Here is an 18,500-nt window from a genome sequence, read left to right as displayed (position 1 = left end):
AAAAATCCAAATTGTAGATGTTTCATCAAAGCTTACTTAAATGATGACTAATACCTCATAATCAAGCCGAAATCCAAATATATCTTTAAATTTTTGAATTTTGTTAAATAAATAAATAATCATGATATGATTTTTGGAGTTTCCCGGTATGTTTGGGTATGTGTTGTATTAAAAACAAACACATCGAATGTCAGGGTTCAATGCCGACAATTGCGGCTCCATTGACAAGGTCAGGCCAGCTCCAATAGCGGAGCGGTCACAGCGGCGCATCGGCAGCTCGTTCTGGCGGCATTAATGGTTGTTTGGTTGTCTTAAAATCTTGATGTAATTTTTATTATTTTTTAGATGCTTTGTATTTTCGATGAACCTTTATACTCCCTTCGTCCCAAAATAACCGTCTCAAGGTTAGTGCAAATTTATATTATAGTTAGTACAAAATTGAGACATTTATTTTGAAACAGAGGGAGTAGTAGATATATGATACTTTCCGCAAAAAGGAAAAAAAAACATCAACGTTGAATTCCCTCCAATTCAGCTCATCAGAAAAAACTCGTCCTGTTGAAGGTGCCCAGTTCTGAACTTCTGATGGGCCGGTGCATTGTTCAGTCGGGCGCATCGCATTGTACATGCTGAAACTGAAACATATCGAACTCCCCGCGGCTTTCATTTTACACCGATCAGACGATGGCTTGAACAGCCAGAACAGATCGTTATGCATTCCCGCAACAGCAACAAAATATACAGCAGATCATATGCGATCTCAAATTCTGGAGCGAGAAAAATCGGAATTCAGAACGTGGTTGATTGGGGAAATCCAACTACTCAGGCACGCATGGTACTGAAGGCAAAAAAACAGAGTAGTACTGTATTAAGATACAGAGTATACAAAGGACGCAAGATCTTGCTACTGGCCGGATACAATTACACAAGAGAAATGTCTTTTCGACAAGGAAAATTCTGGTAAAATTCTGGAACTCCTAGTAGCAGTGTAGCGGCAACGCCGTCAAGGTCAGGCGACGGTGACCTTGGCGCCGACGGCCTCGAGCTGCTTCTTGGCGTCCTCGGCCTCGTCCTTGCCGACGGCCTCCTTGAGCTTCTTGGGGAGGCCCTCGATGAGGTCCTTGGCGTCCTTGAGCGCCAGGTTGGTCAGCGCGCGCACCACCTTGATGGTCGCGATGCGGGCGCTGCTCGGCACCTCCTGGATCACCACGTCGAACTCCGTCTGCTCCGCGGGCGCCTCCGCCTCGGCCGCCGGCCCGGCCGGAGCGGCCACGGCGGCGGCGGGCGCGAACGAGGCCGCCGACACGCCCAGGCGCTCCTGCAGGTGGTCCACCAGCCCGCGCGCCTCCTCCAGGGTCAGCCCCGCGATGGCGTCCCCCAGCTCCAGCACCTTCGGGGAGGCAGTGGCCGTGGAGGTGCACGCGACGGCGACGGAGCGGCGGCGGCCGTGGACGGGGAAGAACGAGTGTGCTCGGGTCAGGGAGGAGGCGGCGGGCTTGCTGTGGAGGGGCCAGACGGCCGAGGAGAGGGCGGTGGAAGCCATGGCCATGGCGCCGAGCGTTTCTTGGATGCTCTGCTCTGCTCTGCTCTCTCGGGCTCGCTCGGCGTCGGAGGTGGCGAAGAAAGAGGCGCGCGAGGATAAGATAAGGAGATGTGTCACGTACGAAACGAACGTGACGTGCGTTAGCCACGACAGCTGCACATTCCTGACCGTCGGATCGGCGGTGGACGGTGGTCAGAACCCAAAGGAAAAAAGGTCTCATTTCATTTCATTCATGCAGAAAGAATCGATTCATGCAAAAAGAAGAAGATGGCATCTACTGTAGTACATCATTCTAGGAGTGCAAAACCCCAGCTAGCTAAGAGCATCCAGAGAAAGAATCTTGCAATGGTAACTTGCGGGACTGCAATTGATCAGACATCCAGCATATTGTTTCCCTAGGAAGGAATCCTTTGCTTTGCCATGGATGCCGGGAAGGAACAGCATAAATTGCAGAGCTCGCAAGCTCCAATCCTCCTCTTGTACACTAGACTAAACCCAGCCCTCAAGCTCACTCCAACTCCAAGCATATATTAACCCAAGCCAAGCCGACACCCGCAACAACTTAATTACAAGTAGGTGCGCTGCGCTGCACACCATCCTCGCCATAATTCCACCAGCGATCGAGCATCAGCAGCGATGGCGTCGTCCGGCGAGGGGACGGGCATCATCATCCACGCGCGCCCGCTGCACGACGCGGCGTCGGCCGGCGCCGGCGGCGGGTCGTACACGGCGGTGTTCGTGGTTCTGGGCGTGATCGCGGCGCTCATCGTCATCTCCTGCCTCGTCGGGCAGGTGTGCACCAAGAGGCACCTCCGCCCGCGCCCGCGCAGGGACCGCGTCGCCTACTACGACGACGACCTCGAGGGCGGCGGCTACGGCCACGGCCACGGCCACGGCGTCGCCAAGATGGAGGCTGCCGCGCCGGCGACGGTCACCGCGGTGGTGCCCGCCGCGGCGTCCGTGGAGATGCGGCAGGTGGCTTGACAGTGCACGAAGCCGGCCGGCCGTGGCATGACATGATTTCGTTGCGACGCATGTGTGTATAGCTTGTCGTAGGTGGTTCTGTTCATGTGTACTGTGTCTCCATAGCCACGACTGTAAAGATGAAATTTGTTGTGATTGTGCTTATATTACAGGAGGCGTTGTGCAGTGGTTGATAAAACAACTCTTACCTTAAGTCTTATTAGACGATGTCCCGCGCGTCGTGGTGGGAGCCTTTTTCTAAAATGTATGGATAAAGCGTAGAAGGCTAAAACTAATGTAAAAATAAATATAAAACTTTTTTACATGACTTAGAGGGTGTTTGGTTACAGTGACTTATTAGGGACTTAAAACTTATAAGTCCCTTTAAGTCAAATCTAAATTAAACAGGAGGGATTTATAAGGACTTAAAGTGGACATTTGGGACTTATGAAATAAGATTCTCAAGGAGAGTCTTAAAGGGACTTATAGTTGTAATATGGTCTTGTTCATGTTAAGTCCTAGAAACCAAACAGGTACGAACTTTTTAGGGACTTAGGACTTATAAGTTGGTACTAAAAAAAGTCTTAGAACTTATGAACCAAACAGGGCCTTAATTTTCTAAAAAAGAATAATGCATGAGATGGTATGTTTTGCATGAAGAGATTAATGAAAAAAGTAATTTATGACTTCATGCATGACTTGATGATGTGACATTGTTACATGAAGAGAAAGAAAATAATTAGTGGATTGTAACTATTTAAGAATAGATGATATGTAATTTAAAGATGATAACAATTATCTCTTAGCTTTATCTTCTTTAAAGTAAATGATGTTAGTTTTCTTTGCGAGAGTAAATGATGCTAGTTCGCTAGGCGGCTTTAAATTACGGACCCATGCATGGATGCCACGTGTTCCTTAGGCCCCTGCTCCATGTTGCCCCTATCTTTATGTCCTTCCTTCATTCTATCCCCTTGCCTAGAGTTTTTTAGATCCAAAGTTTCTACAGGCACTGCCCATCTGTCCCTTTTCTTCTCCGACCTTCCCTCCCCATCAACAATGCCCACCTCTCACTCTCCTCCCATCTCAAGCCGTCGATGATGTCGCAAGCGGGTGGAGCTTTGACGGCTGTCCATAGGTACTGTTGTGAAAGCGCAACCACCGGTGCCATGACGGAGCGGTCAACATGTTGTGGACGACGACGGTGTCCTGAGCGGGGGGTGCTAGCCGCGTCGACTTATTAGTGATGTGTAATGCACTAATGCCCAACATGCGGTCCTAGCCCGTATGAAGACTTGCAATTTTCGCTAAGGATAAAAGCACATACTAAGTACGCCCCAACATATGATTAATCACACACGCAAGTGTCACATGTATGTAACAAGGTGGACATCATAACAAAATATATGGCAGTTCATTTCTCTGTTGGATACTCTTGTCGTCCTGAATCCAACAAGCTTGAGTTTGCTCAATTCGAAGCTCATATGCGAAAGATATAACAGTTCCCGTATTCATGCTTTTCATCTGTTGCATGTGGTCTAGCTGAAATGATCCAAGCGGAGCGGTACTACCTCTTATGTTCGATAGTACCGCTCTGGCAGCGGTAGGACCGCCCTCGGACGGAAGTACTCTGGCCAGTTCCGGTGGCTAGTACCGCTGCCCATGGGTCTCGATACTTTTCGTGTCGAACTGAGTGGTTTTCTGGAGCGGTAGTGCATGGTGGTAGTACCGCCCAACAAGCAGTAGTACCGCTTGTTACTACCGCATCAGAACTCCTTGGTATTTTTGGATATGTCTGCAGCAGGCCATGAGCGGATATAGGAGGCGATACTACCTCTTATGATCGGTGCTACCACTCCTGGCAGCGGTAGTACCGCTTCTCGCAGCGGTAGTACCACTCCGACTGTACTACGGGCTTTTGCCTCCCCTGTTGACTGCTGCCCTATGCCCCAACGGTAGTACCACTCACGTGCGGGCTGAGGGGGTAACGTTTGGATTTTTCCCTTCCTATAAAAGGGGTTCTTCTTCCCCGTTGAATCCCATCCTTTGAGCTTACTTTTGCCCCCCCACTGTTGACCTTCTTCGAGCTTGCTAACTCTCATTCCTTTAATGATTCTTGCTAGTTCTTGAGGAAAAAGAGAGAGGAGATTTATATCCACATTTTCACCAATCACTTTCTCCTCTATGTGAGGGGAACCCCTTGGATCTAGATTTTGGAGTTCTTCATGTTCTTCTTCGTTCTTCCTCTCATTGTCTTTCATAGCATTAGTTGTTGTGGTGGGATTTGAGAGAGAAGTACTTGGGCACTCTATGTGCCCTTGCCATTGCATTTGGTGCATACGCTTGAGTTCTCCACGGTGATATGTGGAAGTGAAGGTTGAGAAGCTTTTTAATCTTGGGTGCTTGGTACCTTAGATTTTGTTCTTCTTGGGTGCTTTTGCGTCCTAGAAGCTTGGTGGTGCCTCGAAGCTCAAGCATTGTGGTGTAAAGCTCCGGGCAAGCGTCGGGGTCTCCAATTAGGTCGTGGAGATTGCCTCGAGTATTTGAGGTTACCTCGAAGCCATATTTCATTGTGGTGAAGCTACTGGTGGTGTTGGGAGCCTCCAATTAAGTTGTGGAGATTGCCCCAACCTTGTTTGTACAGGTTTGGTGGTCCCTTAGTGGAACCATGACATCTTGCATTGTGCGAGGGCGTGAGAAGATTACAGTGTCCGTAGTGGCTTCTTCGGGAGCATTGTGCCTCCACACCGCTCCCAAAGGATATTAGCATCCGCAAGGGTGTGAACTTCGGGATACATCATGTCTTCTCGTGCCACGGTTATCTCTTACCCGAGCCCCTTACTTATGCACTTTACTTTGTGATAGTCATATTGTTTCTTGTTGTATATCTTGCTATCACTTAGTTGTTTATCTTGCTTAGCATAAGTTGTTGGTGCACATAGATGAGCCTAGTTGTTTTAGGTTTTGTCCTTGACTAATTAAACATTAGTTTTATTTCATATTTTTCGAGCCTAAATCGTAGTTATTTAGAGCGCCTATCCCCCCCCCCCCCTCTCTCTAGGCGACATCCACGTCCTTTCACACTTGTTGAGCAAACACCTCTTTTTAACCTCTAAATTCTTAATTCCTAGCCCCCCCCCCCCATGCTCCTTCGGTCTACAGATGATATCCCATCTAGTAAATCGGTACTTTCTCTTGATCTCATCACTCTGTCAGAAGAAGCGTGATCGAGAAAAATTCAATCTTTTTCGCACCCCAACAACAAAAAACAAGGAAAAAGTACAATCTATCACCACGAGGGACATACGAAATTACAACATATTATCCAAAAATGTACTAAGGTTGAGAAAGTTATTCGGGGCCGGAGGGAGTACAAGATCAGAGGTCTACAGTATATACCGTGGAAAAGAACGCAAACACAAACGGATACTTGCCTGAGAGAGGAAATGCTGCAATGAAGTCAAGGAAGAACGCGATTTGTAGCAACTTCGACATTGTTGGGCATCAGAAAACCAGTTGTTCGAAACCTCTTCATTCCTCAATGGAGGAGTGTTCCGTCGACAACTTGAACCGTGTTGGAGGTACCAAACTACCAACTTCCCAAGTCATGTATTCAGTTTGTAACAACCTGGTACGGATTGTATTTGTATCGTTCTTACTTGTTGGTACATATTCAATGTCAGGGGGTAAATTTGAACATGCTCCTTCTTACCTCCTCTGTTTACATGTGAGATAAAAAGATAAAAGTTAATCAGAGCACTAATTAATAAGATCAACGACTCAGATCTACTATATACTCTTAACTTTAAAAAAAAAGGGTAAGAGGAAGCATGTTAAAACTACTCCTCGGGGCATGATCCTATTTCTCTCTGTAACTTCAATTGGAAAATGATGGACTGGGTAGAGCAAACTATGCTAGAAAGAAAATGTGGTTGCCGGTATAATGTATATTTTACTTTGGAAATAATGAGAAAATAACACTATTTTGTGCCGTCCTAGTTGCATTGATTATAGTTTTGTTATACTGGCTGAATTGAATACTAACTTGGAATGAAATGTGTTTTGTTTCTTGGATTTATCTGATTGGTTCCAATTGAATTGGTGGCTGAATCGTATCTTAAATGCTGTGTTTTGTGCATTATACAATTATGGGATAGTTGTTGGAGTTCACAATTTTGACATGGATTGTGCTATTTAAGCTGGCTTTCGTGAACTCTGCTGATAGGTACTTTCGTATTTCTGTAAGTAACAATCATGTGTTTCAAACGATACCAATGTACAAACATGATATATTATCAATAACAAACACATTTTGGAGAAGATGCCAATGTCCAAACATGATATATTTGTGAGCAGAGGGAATGCTGAGAAAATTTCACCCAGACTTTTACTTCATTAATAAATATCAGATTCTCTCACGGTTTTATGTGTTGGCACTCTTCTTCTGTAAGGACTTTTTGTTCTAAAGGAAGCGTAGTGGCACTCTGATTGATAAATATATTTTCATAGAATCGTTGATTCTTAAGCACTTCCATTCTTGGCTATTGAAGTTTATGTCATGATACAATACTGTTGGAAGCTCTGCCACAATCTCGATTCCTCTGAATTTTCTGCATTTTACTTCTGCATTGTACATCGAAAGCCGGTAGCTCGGCGCGAACACAGAGGGAGATAGCACAATATATACCTAGCCAAACTTGATTGATTACAACATACGGTACACAACACAACTCTTATTGCTCACACACATTTAGTACCCTCAGGATAATACTACAACATCATCATCGTCATCTCTCTCTGTCTCCGTCTCTTTATTATGCAGCATATGCACATGATGTGTTACTTCCTATGTGTTGCTTCAGGCTCTCTCTATGGCCTACTCATCTGCCTTCGCCTTCTTCGCCTCGTAGTCCTTCACCGCGGCCTTGATGGCGTCCTCAGCGAGCATGCTGCAGTGGAGCTTCACCGGCGGCAGCGACAGATGCTTGGCGATCTCTCTGCAAATTTCAAAACAAGGCCAGTCAGAAGAAAAGCTTCAGAGGATCCAGACGGCTAGACTGCTAATAACTAGCCAGAGCCTGACATGCATAGAACAACTGATGACCAGAGCCTGACATGCTAGTAGCCAACTCTTTTGCCTTAACTAATTCTGTAAAAGAATGGCAATACTGAACAATTAATTGAACAGCTTTCTTACGTGTTCTTGATCGCTACCACTTCCTCCATCTGCTTTCCCTTCACCCACTCAGTGGCTGCAAGTGCAGGTTAAGATTGATTAGACATTAGAATTCAGGACAAGGATACAGAGCTTCGGCATATCTAACAATTATAATTGCAAGCAAGAGGATTCCACAAGGGGTCGTGCATTCTATTCTGGGACAAAATACACCGTACGCTTCCTCCAAATTACTAGCTAGGATAAAAAACAATCAACACGGTCATATATACTGCGGTCTTGTGAACAAGAGTAACTCCTGAAGTCCAGCTTAAGTTGTCAATTTCTGAATGTATGAAATACAGATACTTGCAGATATCTACAGTTGGGTGCGAACCAACGAATTTCTGCAACAATTGTAAGGATGAATGACACCCCCCTGAGCTGGGCTTAAGTGCTTAACATGTCAACATGAAAAGGATAAAAAAAAAAAGCGCATCGGAATGGATGCGGATGAAGCTCTTATTGTCTGGTGCGTAGTGATTCAGTGCAGTGTTAAATTTACGCCTGAATATGAAGGCAAGCCTTGTGATTCACGCGATATAAAGAAGACTAGAAGAGTAGCTAGCGGAGGAAAGCAGTTGAGGGGGCGGTTTGCTCACTGACCGACGGAGGAGGATGCGATGGCGGAGCCGCAGCCGAAGGTCTTGAAGCAGGCGTCGACGATCCTGCCGGAGGCCTTGTCGACGCGGATCTGCATCTTCATGACGTCCCCGCAGGCGGGCGCGCCGACGAGCCCGGTGCCGACGTCGGCGTCGTCCTTGTCGAACGCCCCCACGTTGCGCGGGTTGCTGTAGTGGTCCACCACCCGCTCGTGGTAACCCCTCCTCGCCGCCACCGCCCCCAAGCCGGAGGAGGAGGAGTCTCCGGCGCTGGCCGCCGCCGCGCCGACCAGCCTCTTCCCCGCCGCGCGCAGCATGATCGCGATCGGATGATCGCCGGAGGCGTGTGTGGGTTCTCTCTTGGCTGTGGAGTAGTCTGTTTCGCTTCTCGTCGTGGCGCGGAGGCAGAGGATGAGCGGAGGAGAGAAGAGAGTTGGCTACGCCCAGGGTTTATACACGCCTCGGCTCGGTCGGGGTGACGCGTGGCGGTATGCGGTGGAACGAGACTGGCGGTTCGTTCTGCCACGCACTGTTTGTTTGGGCTTCATCGTCGTCGGGTCTGTGGGCTTATCCTGCGCGGCCCGTATATATCATGGGACGCACTGGACGGTTGATATCCAAGACTAGAAACATAGATGGTCGGGGTGACGCGTGGTGTGCGGTATAAGACCGCGATTGGAATGTTGGATTTTCGAATGTAAATGTGTTTATACTTGTATCTTACTCGCATCTAGTAAAATCCGGTTGTATTTTCTTTTCGGATGTAAACGCTGTTGTATAATCCGGATGTAAACGCTGCTGTATAATCCGGATGCATACAATACTTGGTGGAAGAGGGCGGCCATCAGCAGGAAGCCGAGCGATACGCTGGGGATATGGATGGAGTTTTCCACGAAAACCTAAAACCCTCTAGCGATTAGGGTTTCGGTGGACTTTGACGGCGCCCGTCGATCCTCCGACGACGGGGCGCCCAAAAGCTTCCCTGGGATGGCTTCCAACCCCAACTCAGGCGACGCGCCGCAAAGCTCTGGTCCCTCCTCCCCCCGAGCGGAGCGGGCTAAGCTGGAAGAGGCGCTGGGAAAGATGGCGATCACAGATGAGGAAGCAACACCGCTCGTGATTGATGACCGGGAAGATGATAAACCGGCTAAGTGGCTCCTGACGGGCAGGATACTCCATCGCAATCTCCTGCATATCCAAACTATCTCAGGTGCTCTTAAGCCAGCTTGGGGTAACCCTATAGGCCTTCAGTTCCGATCTATGGGAGAAAACACTTTTGTGGCAGAGTTTGAGTCACAGCGTGACAGGGATAGGATCTGGGAGGGATCCCCCTGGCATGTCAGTAGAAACGCTGTCGTTCTCGCTGAATTTGATGACTGCATGAGGCCAGATGAAGTCCAGTTTGACCGGCTCAGTCTGTGGGCTCGTGTCCCCAATCTCCCATACAATCTACGCAATGATGCATGGGGGAAGTTAATGTTGGGGAACGTCGCATGTGAAACAAAAAATTTCTACGCGCACGAAGACCTATCATGGTGATGTCCATCTACGAGAGGGGATGAGTGATCTACGTACCCTTGTAGACCGTACAGCAGAAGCGTTAGTGAACGCGGTTGATGTAGTGGAACGTCCTCACGTCCCTCGATCCGCCCCGCGAACTATCCCGCGATCAGTCCCACGATCTAGTGCCGAACGGACGGCACCTCCGCGTTCAGCACACGTACAGCTCGACGATGATCTCGGCCTTCTTGATCCAGCAAGAGAGACGGAGAGGTAGAAGAGTTCTCCGGCAGCGTGACGGCGCTCCGGAGGTTGGTGATGACCTTGTCTCAGCAGGGCTCCGCCCCGAGCTCCGCAGAAACGCGATCTAGAGGAAAAACCGTGGAGGTATGTGGTCGGGCTGCCGTGGAAAAGTCGTCTCAAATCGGCCCTAAAACCTCCGTATATATAGGTGGGAGAGGGGGGGCCTTGCGTTGGGGCTCAAGGAGCCCCAAGGGGGTCGGCCGAGCCAAGGGGGGAAGGTCTCCCCCCCCCCCAAACCGAGTTGGACTTGGTTTGGTGGGTGGGAGTCCTTCCTTCCCTTCCCACCTCCTTTTTTTTTCTTTCTCTTTGATTTTTCTTCCAATGCGCATAGGTCCCTTTTGGGTTGTCCCACCAGCCCACTAAGGGCTGGTGCGCCACCCTCAAGGCCTATGGGCTTCCCCGGGGTGGGTTGCCCCCCCCCCCCCCCGGTGAACTCCCGGAACCCATTCGTCATTCCCGGTACATTCCCGGTAACTCCGAAAAACTTCCGGTAATCAAATGAGGTCATCCTATATATCAATCTTCGTTTCCGGACCATTACGGAAACCCTCGTGACGTCCGTGATCTCATCCGGGACTCCGAACAACATTCGGTAACCAACCATATAACTCAAATACGCATAAAACAACGTCGAACCTTAAGTGTGCAGACCTTGCGGGTTCGAGAACTATGTAGACATGACCCAAGAGACTTCTCGGTCAATATCCAATAGCGGGACCTGGATGCCCATATTGGATCCTACATATTCTATGAAGATCTTATCGTTTGAACCTTAGTGCCAAGGATTCATATAATCCCGTATGTCATTCCCTTTGTCCTTCGGTATGTTACTTGCCCGAGATTCGATCGTCAGTATCCGCATACCTATTTCAATCTCGTTTACCGGCAAGTCTCTTTACTCGTTCCGTAATACAAGATCCCGTAACTTACACTAAGTCACATTGCTTGCAAGGCTTGTGTGTGATGTTGTATTACCGAGTGGGCCCCGAGATACCTCTCCGTCACACGGAGTGACAAATCCCAGTCTTGATCCATACTAACTCAACTAACACCTTCGGAGATACCTGTAGAGCATCTTTATAGTCACCCAGTTACGTTGCGACGTTTGATACACACAAAGTATTCCTCCGGTGTCAGAGAGTTATATGATCTCATGGTCATAGGAACAAATGCTTGACACGCAGAAAACAGTAGCAACAAAATGGCACGATCAACATGCTACGTCTATTAGTTTGGGTCTAGTCCATCACGTGATTCTCCTAATGACGTGATCCAGTTATCAAGAAACAACACCTTGTTCATAATCAGAAGACACTGACTATCTTTGATCAACTGTCTAGCCAACTAGAGGCTTGCTAGGGACAGTGTTTTGTCTATGTATCCACACATGTAAATGAGTCTTCATTCAATACAATTATAGCATGGATAATAAACGATTATCTTGATACAGGAATTATAATAATAACTATATTTTTATTGCCTCTACAGCATAATTCCAACAGTTAATATCACAGCAGATTGATAAGAACGCGACAGCAGTTCAGTTTGATCATGTGGGCGGCTTTTTGAGAGCGAGAGTATCAATCGAAGTAAACAAACCACTTCGGCGGTGGATTTTGATCGACTCGGCCAAGAGGAAGAAGGTGGATATGTATGACATCCAGTATGAACATGTACCTCACTTTTGTTTCTCCTGTGGCCGGCTTGGGCATTCAGAGCTCTACTGCCCGAATCCAGGCCCCCGAGATGCTAAGGGCGATCTGCCTTTTGGGCCTAAACTTAGGGCTAGTGATGATTGCAAGAAGGCTGCGTCTGGTGACAGCTCGAACAAGGAGCACTATTCAGGAACAAGCAACCAGAGGGAGTCCAAGAATTCCACTACCAGTACGAGGGGTGGCCACGCTTAGGAAGGATGTAGCTAAGCACGCATACCGCCGTGTGACTGAGACGAAGCTGCTGATCACGGATGGCTCTGCCGCAGCTGTTGCAGAGGGGGAGGATCGTAATATGAACAGAGATGAAAATGAGGTGGATCATGAGTTTGAGCATGAGTTGGAACAGGATGGGGAAAGGGTTCCGAAGAAAAAGAAACCTACACCAGCTAATTCGGCAGAGGCTGCGGTCCAGCCCTGCCAGTCTCAATGAGGTGCATAAGTTGGAACTGCCGGGGGCTTGGGAACCCCGAGGCAGTTCGAGAGCTTCGCAATATTGTGAAGCAAGAAGCTCCTGCCCTGATGTTTTTAATGGAGACCAAGATCAGGGCTCGAAGGGTGGAAAACCTACGCCATCGGCTAGGGTTTGCGGGATGTTTTGCGGTTGACATCAATGGACTTAGTGGGGGCGTTGGCCTGTTCTGGTCCAAGGATGTCACCGTTGATTTGAGAAATTTCAGTATCGACCATATTGATACTATGGTGCGATTGAGTGATCAAAGCTCAGTTGAGTGGCGATTCACAGGTTTCTATGGTGCACCGAGAGTGGACAATAGAATGCAGAGTTGGAATCTGCTGCGGACACTTTTCGCCATGCCACACTCGGCGTGGTTGAGCATGGGGGATTATAATGAGACTCTTTATGCTGATGAACACTTTAGCCGTGCACGCCGGCCAGAACGGCAGATGCAGGCTTTCAGAGATGTCATAGAGGAGGTGGCATTCCAGGATCTGGGATGGAATGGGATTCCCTTCACATGGGATAATAGACAGCAAGGTTCTTCCAACGTGAAAGCTCGGTTGGATAGAGCTTTTGCAAACGATTCTTTTCGACAACGGTATGCTGATGTTCGAGTGCGCCATGTCAGTGCTGTGGAGTCTGATCATTGTTTCCTTATAGCGGAAATAAATATGCACGGAAGGGACCCGGGGGCACGTCAAGCAAAGCAGTTTCGTTATGAGAATGTGTGGCAAACACACCTGGAGTACGAGCAGCTCGTTGCGTCCACTTGGCAAGCTCAACATCGGCCTGATGACCTGCAAGGTATCATGGATTCACTAGGGGGGCTACAGAAAACACTCGAGCCATGGGGGGCGAGGGAGTTTGGCTGCTTGGCAAGGACGGTTCGTCAGCTACAGAAAAAACTTGAGAAGCTGAGGCGAGGATCTATAGGGCAAGGTCCCACTGATGAGGAGAAAAGAACTGCAGAGAAACTTAGAGAGGCCGTGAAACAGGAAGAAATTTGGATGCGTCAGCGTTCCAGAGTTCGGTGGTTGAAGGAGGGTGATCGAAATACTGGGTACTTTCATGCACAGGCAAAGCAGCGCCAGCGGATGAATAAAATCTGTGGTCTTGAGAGGGCAGATGGCTCGGTCTGTGCAAATAGTGAAGAAGACAAAGCTGAGATCCTATCGTTCTATCAAAACCTATACACTTCCCAAGGTGGGCATGACATGAGTGAGATTCTGTGACATGTTCCAGTCAAGGTATCACCTCAGATGAATGAGCTTCTTGATAAACCCTATGAAGCAAAGGAAGTCCGGGAAGCATTGTTTCAGATGGCACCATCGAAAGCCCCGAGAGTAGATGGTTTTACTGCGGGATTCTTCGAGAAACATTGGAATTTATTGAGCGAGCAGGTCACTACAGCGGTGCTTGGCTTCTTGAATGGGGGAGAGCTACCCCGGGGGTTAAATGACACTTCAATCACTCTTATACCTAAGGTACGACATCCCCAGAAAATTTCCCAATTCCGGCCTATTTCCCTTTGTTCAGTATTGTACAAGGTGGCCTCCAAAGTTATCACGAACCGGCTTAGAATCTGTATTGATGAGATTATCAGCGAGGAGCAAAGTGCATTTGTGCCGGGCCGATTGATTACTGATAATGTGCTAGTTGCTTTCGAGTGTGTTCATGCAATCCGCAGGAAGAAGAAAGGCAAAAATTACTCCTGTGCAATTAAGCTGGATATGATGAAAGCATACGATCGTGTAGAATGGCCTTATGTGGAGGCAATTCTTCTTCGTTTGGGGTTCAACACGACACTAGTTCGACTGATTATGAAGTGCGTAACCTCAGTACGCTTTTCGGTACGGATCAACGGGGAACTTCAACCTTACTTCACACCTTCCCGTGGTTTTCGGCAAGGGGACCCAATGTCGCCCTTTTTATTCCTCCTTTGTGCTGAAGGTTTGTCCTCCCTGATCAAGAACTATGGATACATCGATAGAGGAGTACGAGCAAGCTTTCGGGCTCCTTGGGTAAGTCACCTATTGTTCGCAGATGAGAGTCTGATCTTTATAAATGCCAATGCCCAAAGTGCAGAGCGGCTCAACTCAATCCTGCGGGTTTATGGAGAGGCTTCGGGCCAGTGTGTAAATCGCGATAAAAGTGCCATCTACTTCAGCCCTAATACTCCCCATGAGCTGCGCCAGTCTATGAAAACCGTTCTGGGGGTTACTGTTGAAGCTTTCAGCGATCGGTACCTCGGACTTCCTACAGCAGTGGGACGAATCACCAGCGGAACCTTTGATCATATTGGTGAGCGATCGAGAAGTAAGATGAGGGGGTGGTCTGAGAGGTTGTTTGCCTGCGCAGGAAGGGAAGTTCTTCTCAAATCGATCGTCCAGGCCATCCCAACGTTCAGCATGAGCTGCTTTCTACTTACTAAGAAGGTGTGCAAAAATCTAACTTCCAGCATGGCCAAGTATTGGTGGGGCAGTTCCATTGATCGAAGATCTTTACACTGGATCTCGTGGAAGGAGCTGGCGACACCAAAATTTAAAGGGGGATGGGCTTTCGAGATTACCATTGCTTCAACCTAGCTCTGTTGGGCAAGCATGGTTGGCGCTTGCTCACCAATCCTTCCTCCCTTTGTGCTCGTGTGCTGAAGGGGAGGTACTACCCGGATACAGACTTTACTCGGGCAACGGTGCCACAATCGGCCTGAGCTACCTGGCGTGCCATTGTGGCCGGTAGAGAGGCGCTAAACCTTGGTCTCATTCACCGCATCGGTGATGGCTCTTCCATCAATGTCTGGGATGACAGATGGATTCCTTCTACAAGGACCATGACCCCTACCGTTAAACCTCCTGGAGCGACAGTCACGAATGTCAGCGAGCTTCTTGACACGGAATCAGGAACATGGAGAGTGGATTTGGTTAGGGCAAACTTTGCTACAGTGGACGCAGCCGCAATTCTGAACATCCCACTTCGAAGGGGAGGGGGTGCAGATTTCTTGGCCTGGGCGCATGAGAAGTCTGGTAACTACACAGTGAAATCGGCGTACCGCGCTCTAATGACACACAACGAGCAGTTAGCTCAAGTGGAAGGGCAGGTCACAGAAGCTTCAGTGGCACAAACACACTTGTGGAAGTTGCTATGGGCTCTCAAGGTAGTTCCCAAGGTCCGTGTTTTCTGATGGAGGGTTTTGCGGGGCATACTACCAGATGAATCAACCCTCAAGTACAGACACATCAGAGATACAAGTTTGTGCAAACTATGTATGCTTGCGGACAAAAATCTGGAGCATGCGCTCATACATTGCTCTCATGCTCGTACTTTCTGGGTCGAGGCACATGCACTGTTGGATTTTCAACTTCCAATGCTCCATCCTGATACTTGGCGCAAGGACATCCTGAGTGATCCCAGGTTCAGCCCCAAGGATCGGGCCATGATCATTACCATCATGTGGTCTATTTGGAGCTCTCGGAACAGATGGACTCATGATGGGGAGAGTTTCGATCCAGTGCGGTCCATTAAGTATACCAGGGAAGCTTTAGCTCTGCTGGAGATTCCAATAGCTCAAGCCGCGACATTGCCGGGGCATGGATGGCTCCCTCCTGAAGGTAACCAGGTCAAAATTAACACTGATGCAGCGGTTGATATCCTACGCCAACAATGCGCTGCTGGTGGGGTGGCGCGGTCCAGAGGCTCCTTACTAGGTGCATGGGCCAAGCCTCATGCTGGGGTGACTGATCCTCTCATCGTCGAAACCCTTGCACTAAGGGAAGGAGTCATATTTGCTAGCCTAAGGGGCTTCCCTGATGTGGTGATGGAAACATACTGCCAGGAGGTGGTTAATCTCTGGCATGATCGCCGGGACGGAAGATCCGTTGTGGCTCCTATTTTATTGGAGATTGAAGAGCTTTCTCTTACCTTTTCCTCTTTTGTAATTCAACATGTATTAAGAGCAGCGAACGGTCCAGCTCATCTATGTGCCAAGTATGCTTGCACTAGGAACGCTACCGAAAGCTGGCTTACTGAGACTCCTAGTTTTCTGGTGAGCAGCCTTTTGGCTGACTGCCCAGCGAACACCTTTCATCAATAAAGCTCTGATATTTCGACGCAAAAAAAGCAGGAAGCCGAGGTGGAGGACGATGAAATGAACTGGAGCAAGATTTACGAGGGCGTCCTGCGCACCAGAATCGCGAAGGAAGGCGGCAGGTCGTCGGCGCTCAACCGGGCGCCGTCCATGCCGGTCACGTCGTACACGGCCATGGGCGACGCCAACGGCCGCTGACCCACCTCCGAGTCCTCCGCCGCCCACCACGCTCGCCTGCGGCCCTCGCCGTCGCCCACCACCTCACTGCCACCATACGGAGAGTTGCCCCGCCGCCGCCGTTCCTAGATCGAGGCAAGCTTTCGTCGGTCGGAGCCTCTGACAACGGCGAGATAGGAGACGCGGAGGGGGGAGGGGGGAAGGAGTGGCGGATCGAGCGAGATCTGGATCGAGCGGACGGAGGCGACGAAACGATGAAAAATGGTCTGTATCGAATACCGGCCTAATCCAGGTGTAAACGAGAAAACCGGTGCAAAATTTACAGCCCAAAAACAACATGCCAAGCAGCAACGCGAGGCCCATCCTTTTTTATTTTACAGGTGTATATTTTACAGGTGTATTGGGCCTTAAAACGACGAACCAAACGGGGCCTAAGAGGGAGTCACTAGTTACCGAGCCCTCTTTTGAGAGATTCGCAGCGAGCACTACCACATGTCGTCACTTGGCGCGTTCTCAACCATCGTCATATGTCGCGCTCTGGACGCTTTCTTCGGATTTCAATTTTTAAATTTTTTCATACGCGTTTTCGGTTTTTTAAATTATTATTATTATTTTTAAAAAATGTATTTCGGTTTTTCACCCGTCCTTCTTAGTTTTTTTACGAAAAAAATAAAATATTGCAAAAAAATGTGTTTTCTAATTTTTTTATAAGAGGCACGGTTTTGCTTCCATAAAAGACACGATTTTGTCTTCACGAGAGGCATGACCGTGCCTCTCGGAAACGAAAAATAAGTTTTTTTACGAGAGATACGGTTTTGCTTCCGCGAAAGGCACGATTTTGCTTTCGCGAGAGGCACGATTTTGCCTTCACGAGAGGCGCGGCCGAGCCTCTCGAAAAGGAAAAAAATAAGGCATTTTGTGTTTTTTTATGAGAGGCGTGATTTTGTTTCTGCCATGGATCACTACGCACCAGAAAATGCCTCCGACGAAGGCAAAACTACGCACCACACAAATAAGGATAGAAACAAAATCACGCCTCTCATAAAAAAATGCCTTATTTTTTCCGGTGAGGCGTGATTCGGGGCATCAAACTATTCATTTTCTATTTTTTTTATGAGAGGCGTGATTTTGTTTCTGCCCTCAATCATGGGTGTGCCTCTCACGAAGATAAATAAGGACAATATGAGGAGTCCGGTTGGGTTATTTTTTTCTTCTCTCTCCTGTTCGGTCACTCACTGGGCGCATCCGCGGGCGTATGAGGGGTCCGGCTGTAGATGCTCTTAGAGCATCTAACGTACTTTGTATATTCGACCCTTCAAACGCCCGCCAGATGTCTCCAGACGTCTACAGACACTGGTCGGTCACGTTTCAAATAATGCATTTTACAACCGGACACCTCAACTTAGAAACCTTAAATCTGTATTTCATCCCTCCCCATCGTGCCGATTTCTGACGATCGGTTGTACCCCTCATAGTGTCGGTCCGATCGCGGGCGAGGTAGAGTAGGACATGGGATACTAGCCGGCCCACGGGAATCGAGCTCCCGCCGTCTCCCATGCCCTAGTCTTCCTCGTCGAGCCCGTGACCCGAACGATGTCGGTGGATGTCACGTCGATGATGGATCCATCCCGTCAGGAGACGATGTCAACCACGACGCGGTTGTGGCGTCGGCACCTGTGCATTATACGGATCGTCGGAGAGCGTAACTCCGCCTCTCCAACGCCCACCGCCGCGAGGGCCTCCGCCGCCTCCCGCGCCCGCTGCCTAGCACGACGGGGCACAACACGCCATGTTAGCGTCCGAGGACGCCCAAGGTTCATCCTCGGCACGCCAACGGAGGGGTTGCGCGTCCTCCATGACGTTCAGACGCCAGACAGACCGCATCGCCTCCGCTGTGATGCCAGATCCAGGCACCGGTTGTCCGAGGGAATGGCTCCTTGACGC

At 48.9% G+C, this 18,500-nt stretch overlaps 2 protein-coding genes across 2 annotated transcripts; both read right to left on the bottom strand.

Moving 5' to 3' along the window:
* Positions 1–839: 839 nt before the first annotated feature.
* On the bottom strand, positions 840–1,644 carry LOC123450868 (50S ribosomal protein L12, chloroplastic-like). Its single transcript, XM_045127924.1, has one exon. The coding sequence runs from the start codon at positions 1,547–1,549 to the stop codon at positions 1,010–1,012; it is 540 nt and encodes a 179-aa protein (XP_044983859.1). The 5' UTR covers positions 1,550–1,644; the 3' UTR covers positions 840–1,009.
* Positions 1,645–7,055: 5,411 nt separating this feature from the next.
* On the bottom strand, positions 7,056–8,947 carry LOC123450879 (iron-sulfur cluster assembly protein 1-like). The gene is made up of 3 exons (XM_045127931.1): positions 8,325–8,947; positions 7,701–7,755; positions 7,056–7,500 (listed from the first exon to the last, which is right to left on the bottom strand). The coding sequence occupies exons 1-3, from the start codon at positions 8,635–8,637 to the stop codon at positions 7,380–7,382; spliced, it is 489 nt and encodes a 162-aa protein (XP_044983866.1). The 5' UTR covers positions 8,638–8,947; the 3' UTR covers positions 7,056–7,379.
* Positions 8,948–18,500: the final 9,553 nt, after the last annotated feature.

Source organism: Hordeum vulgare, chromosome 1H (genome assembly GCF_904849725.1).
Source record: "Hordeum vulgare subsp. vulgare chromosome 1H, MorexV3_pseudomolecules_assembly, whole genome shotgun sequence".
NCBI lineage: Eukaryota > Viridiplantae > Streptophyta > Magnoliopsida > Poales > Poaceae > Hordeum > Hordeum vulgare.
This window is presented reverse-complemented; position numbering and strand designations above follow the sequence as displayed.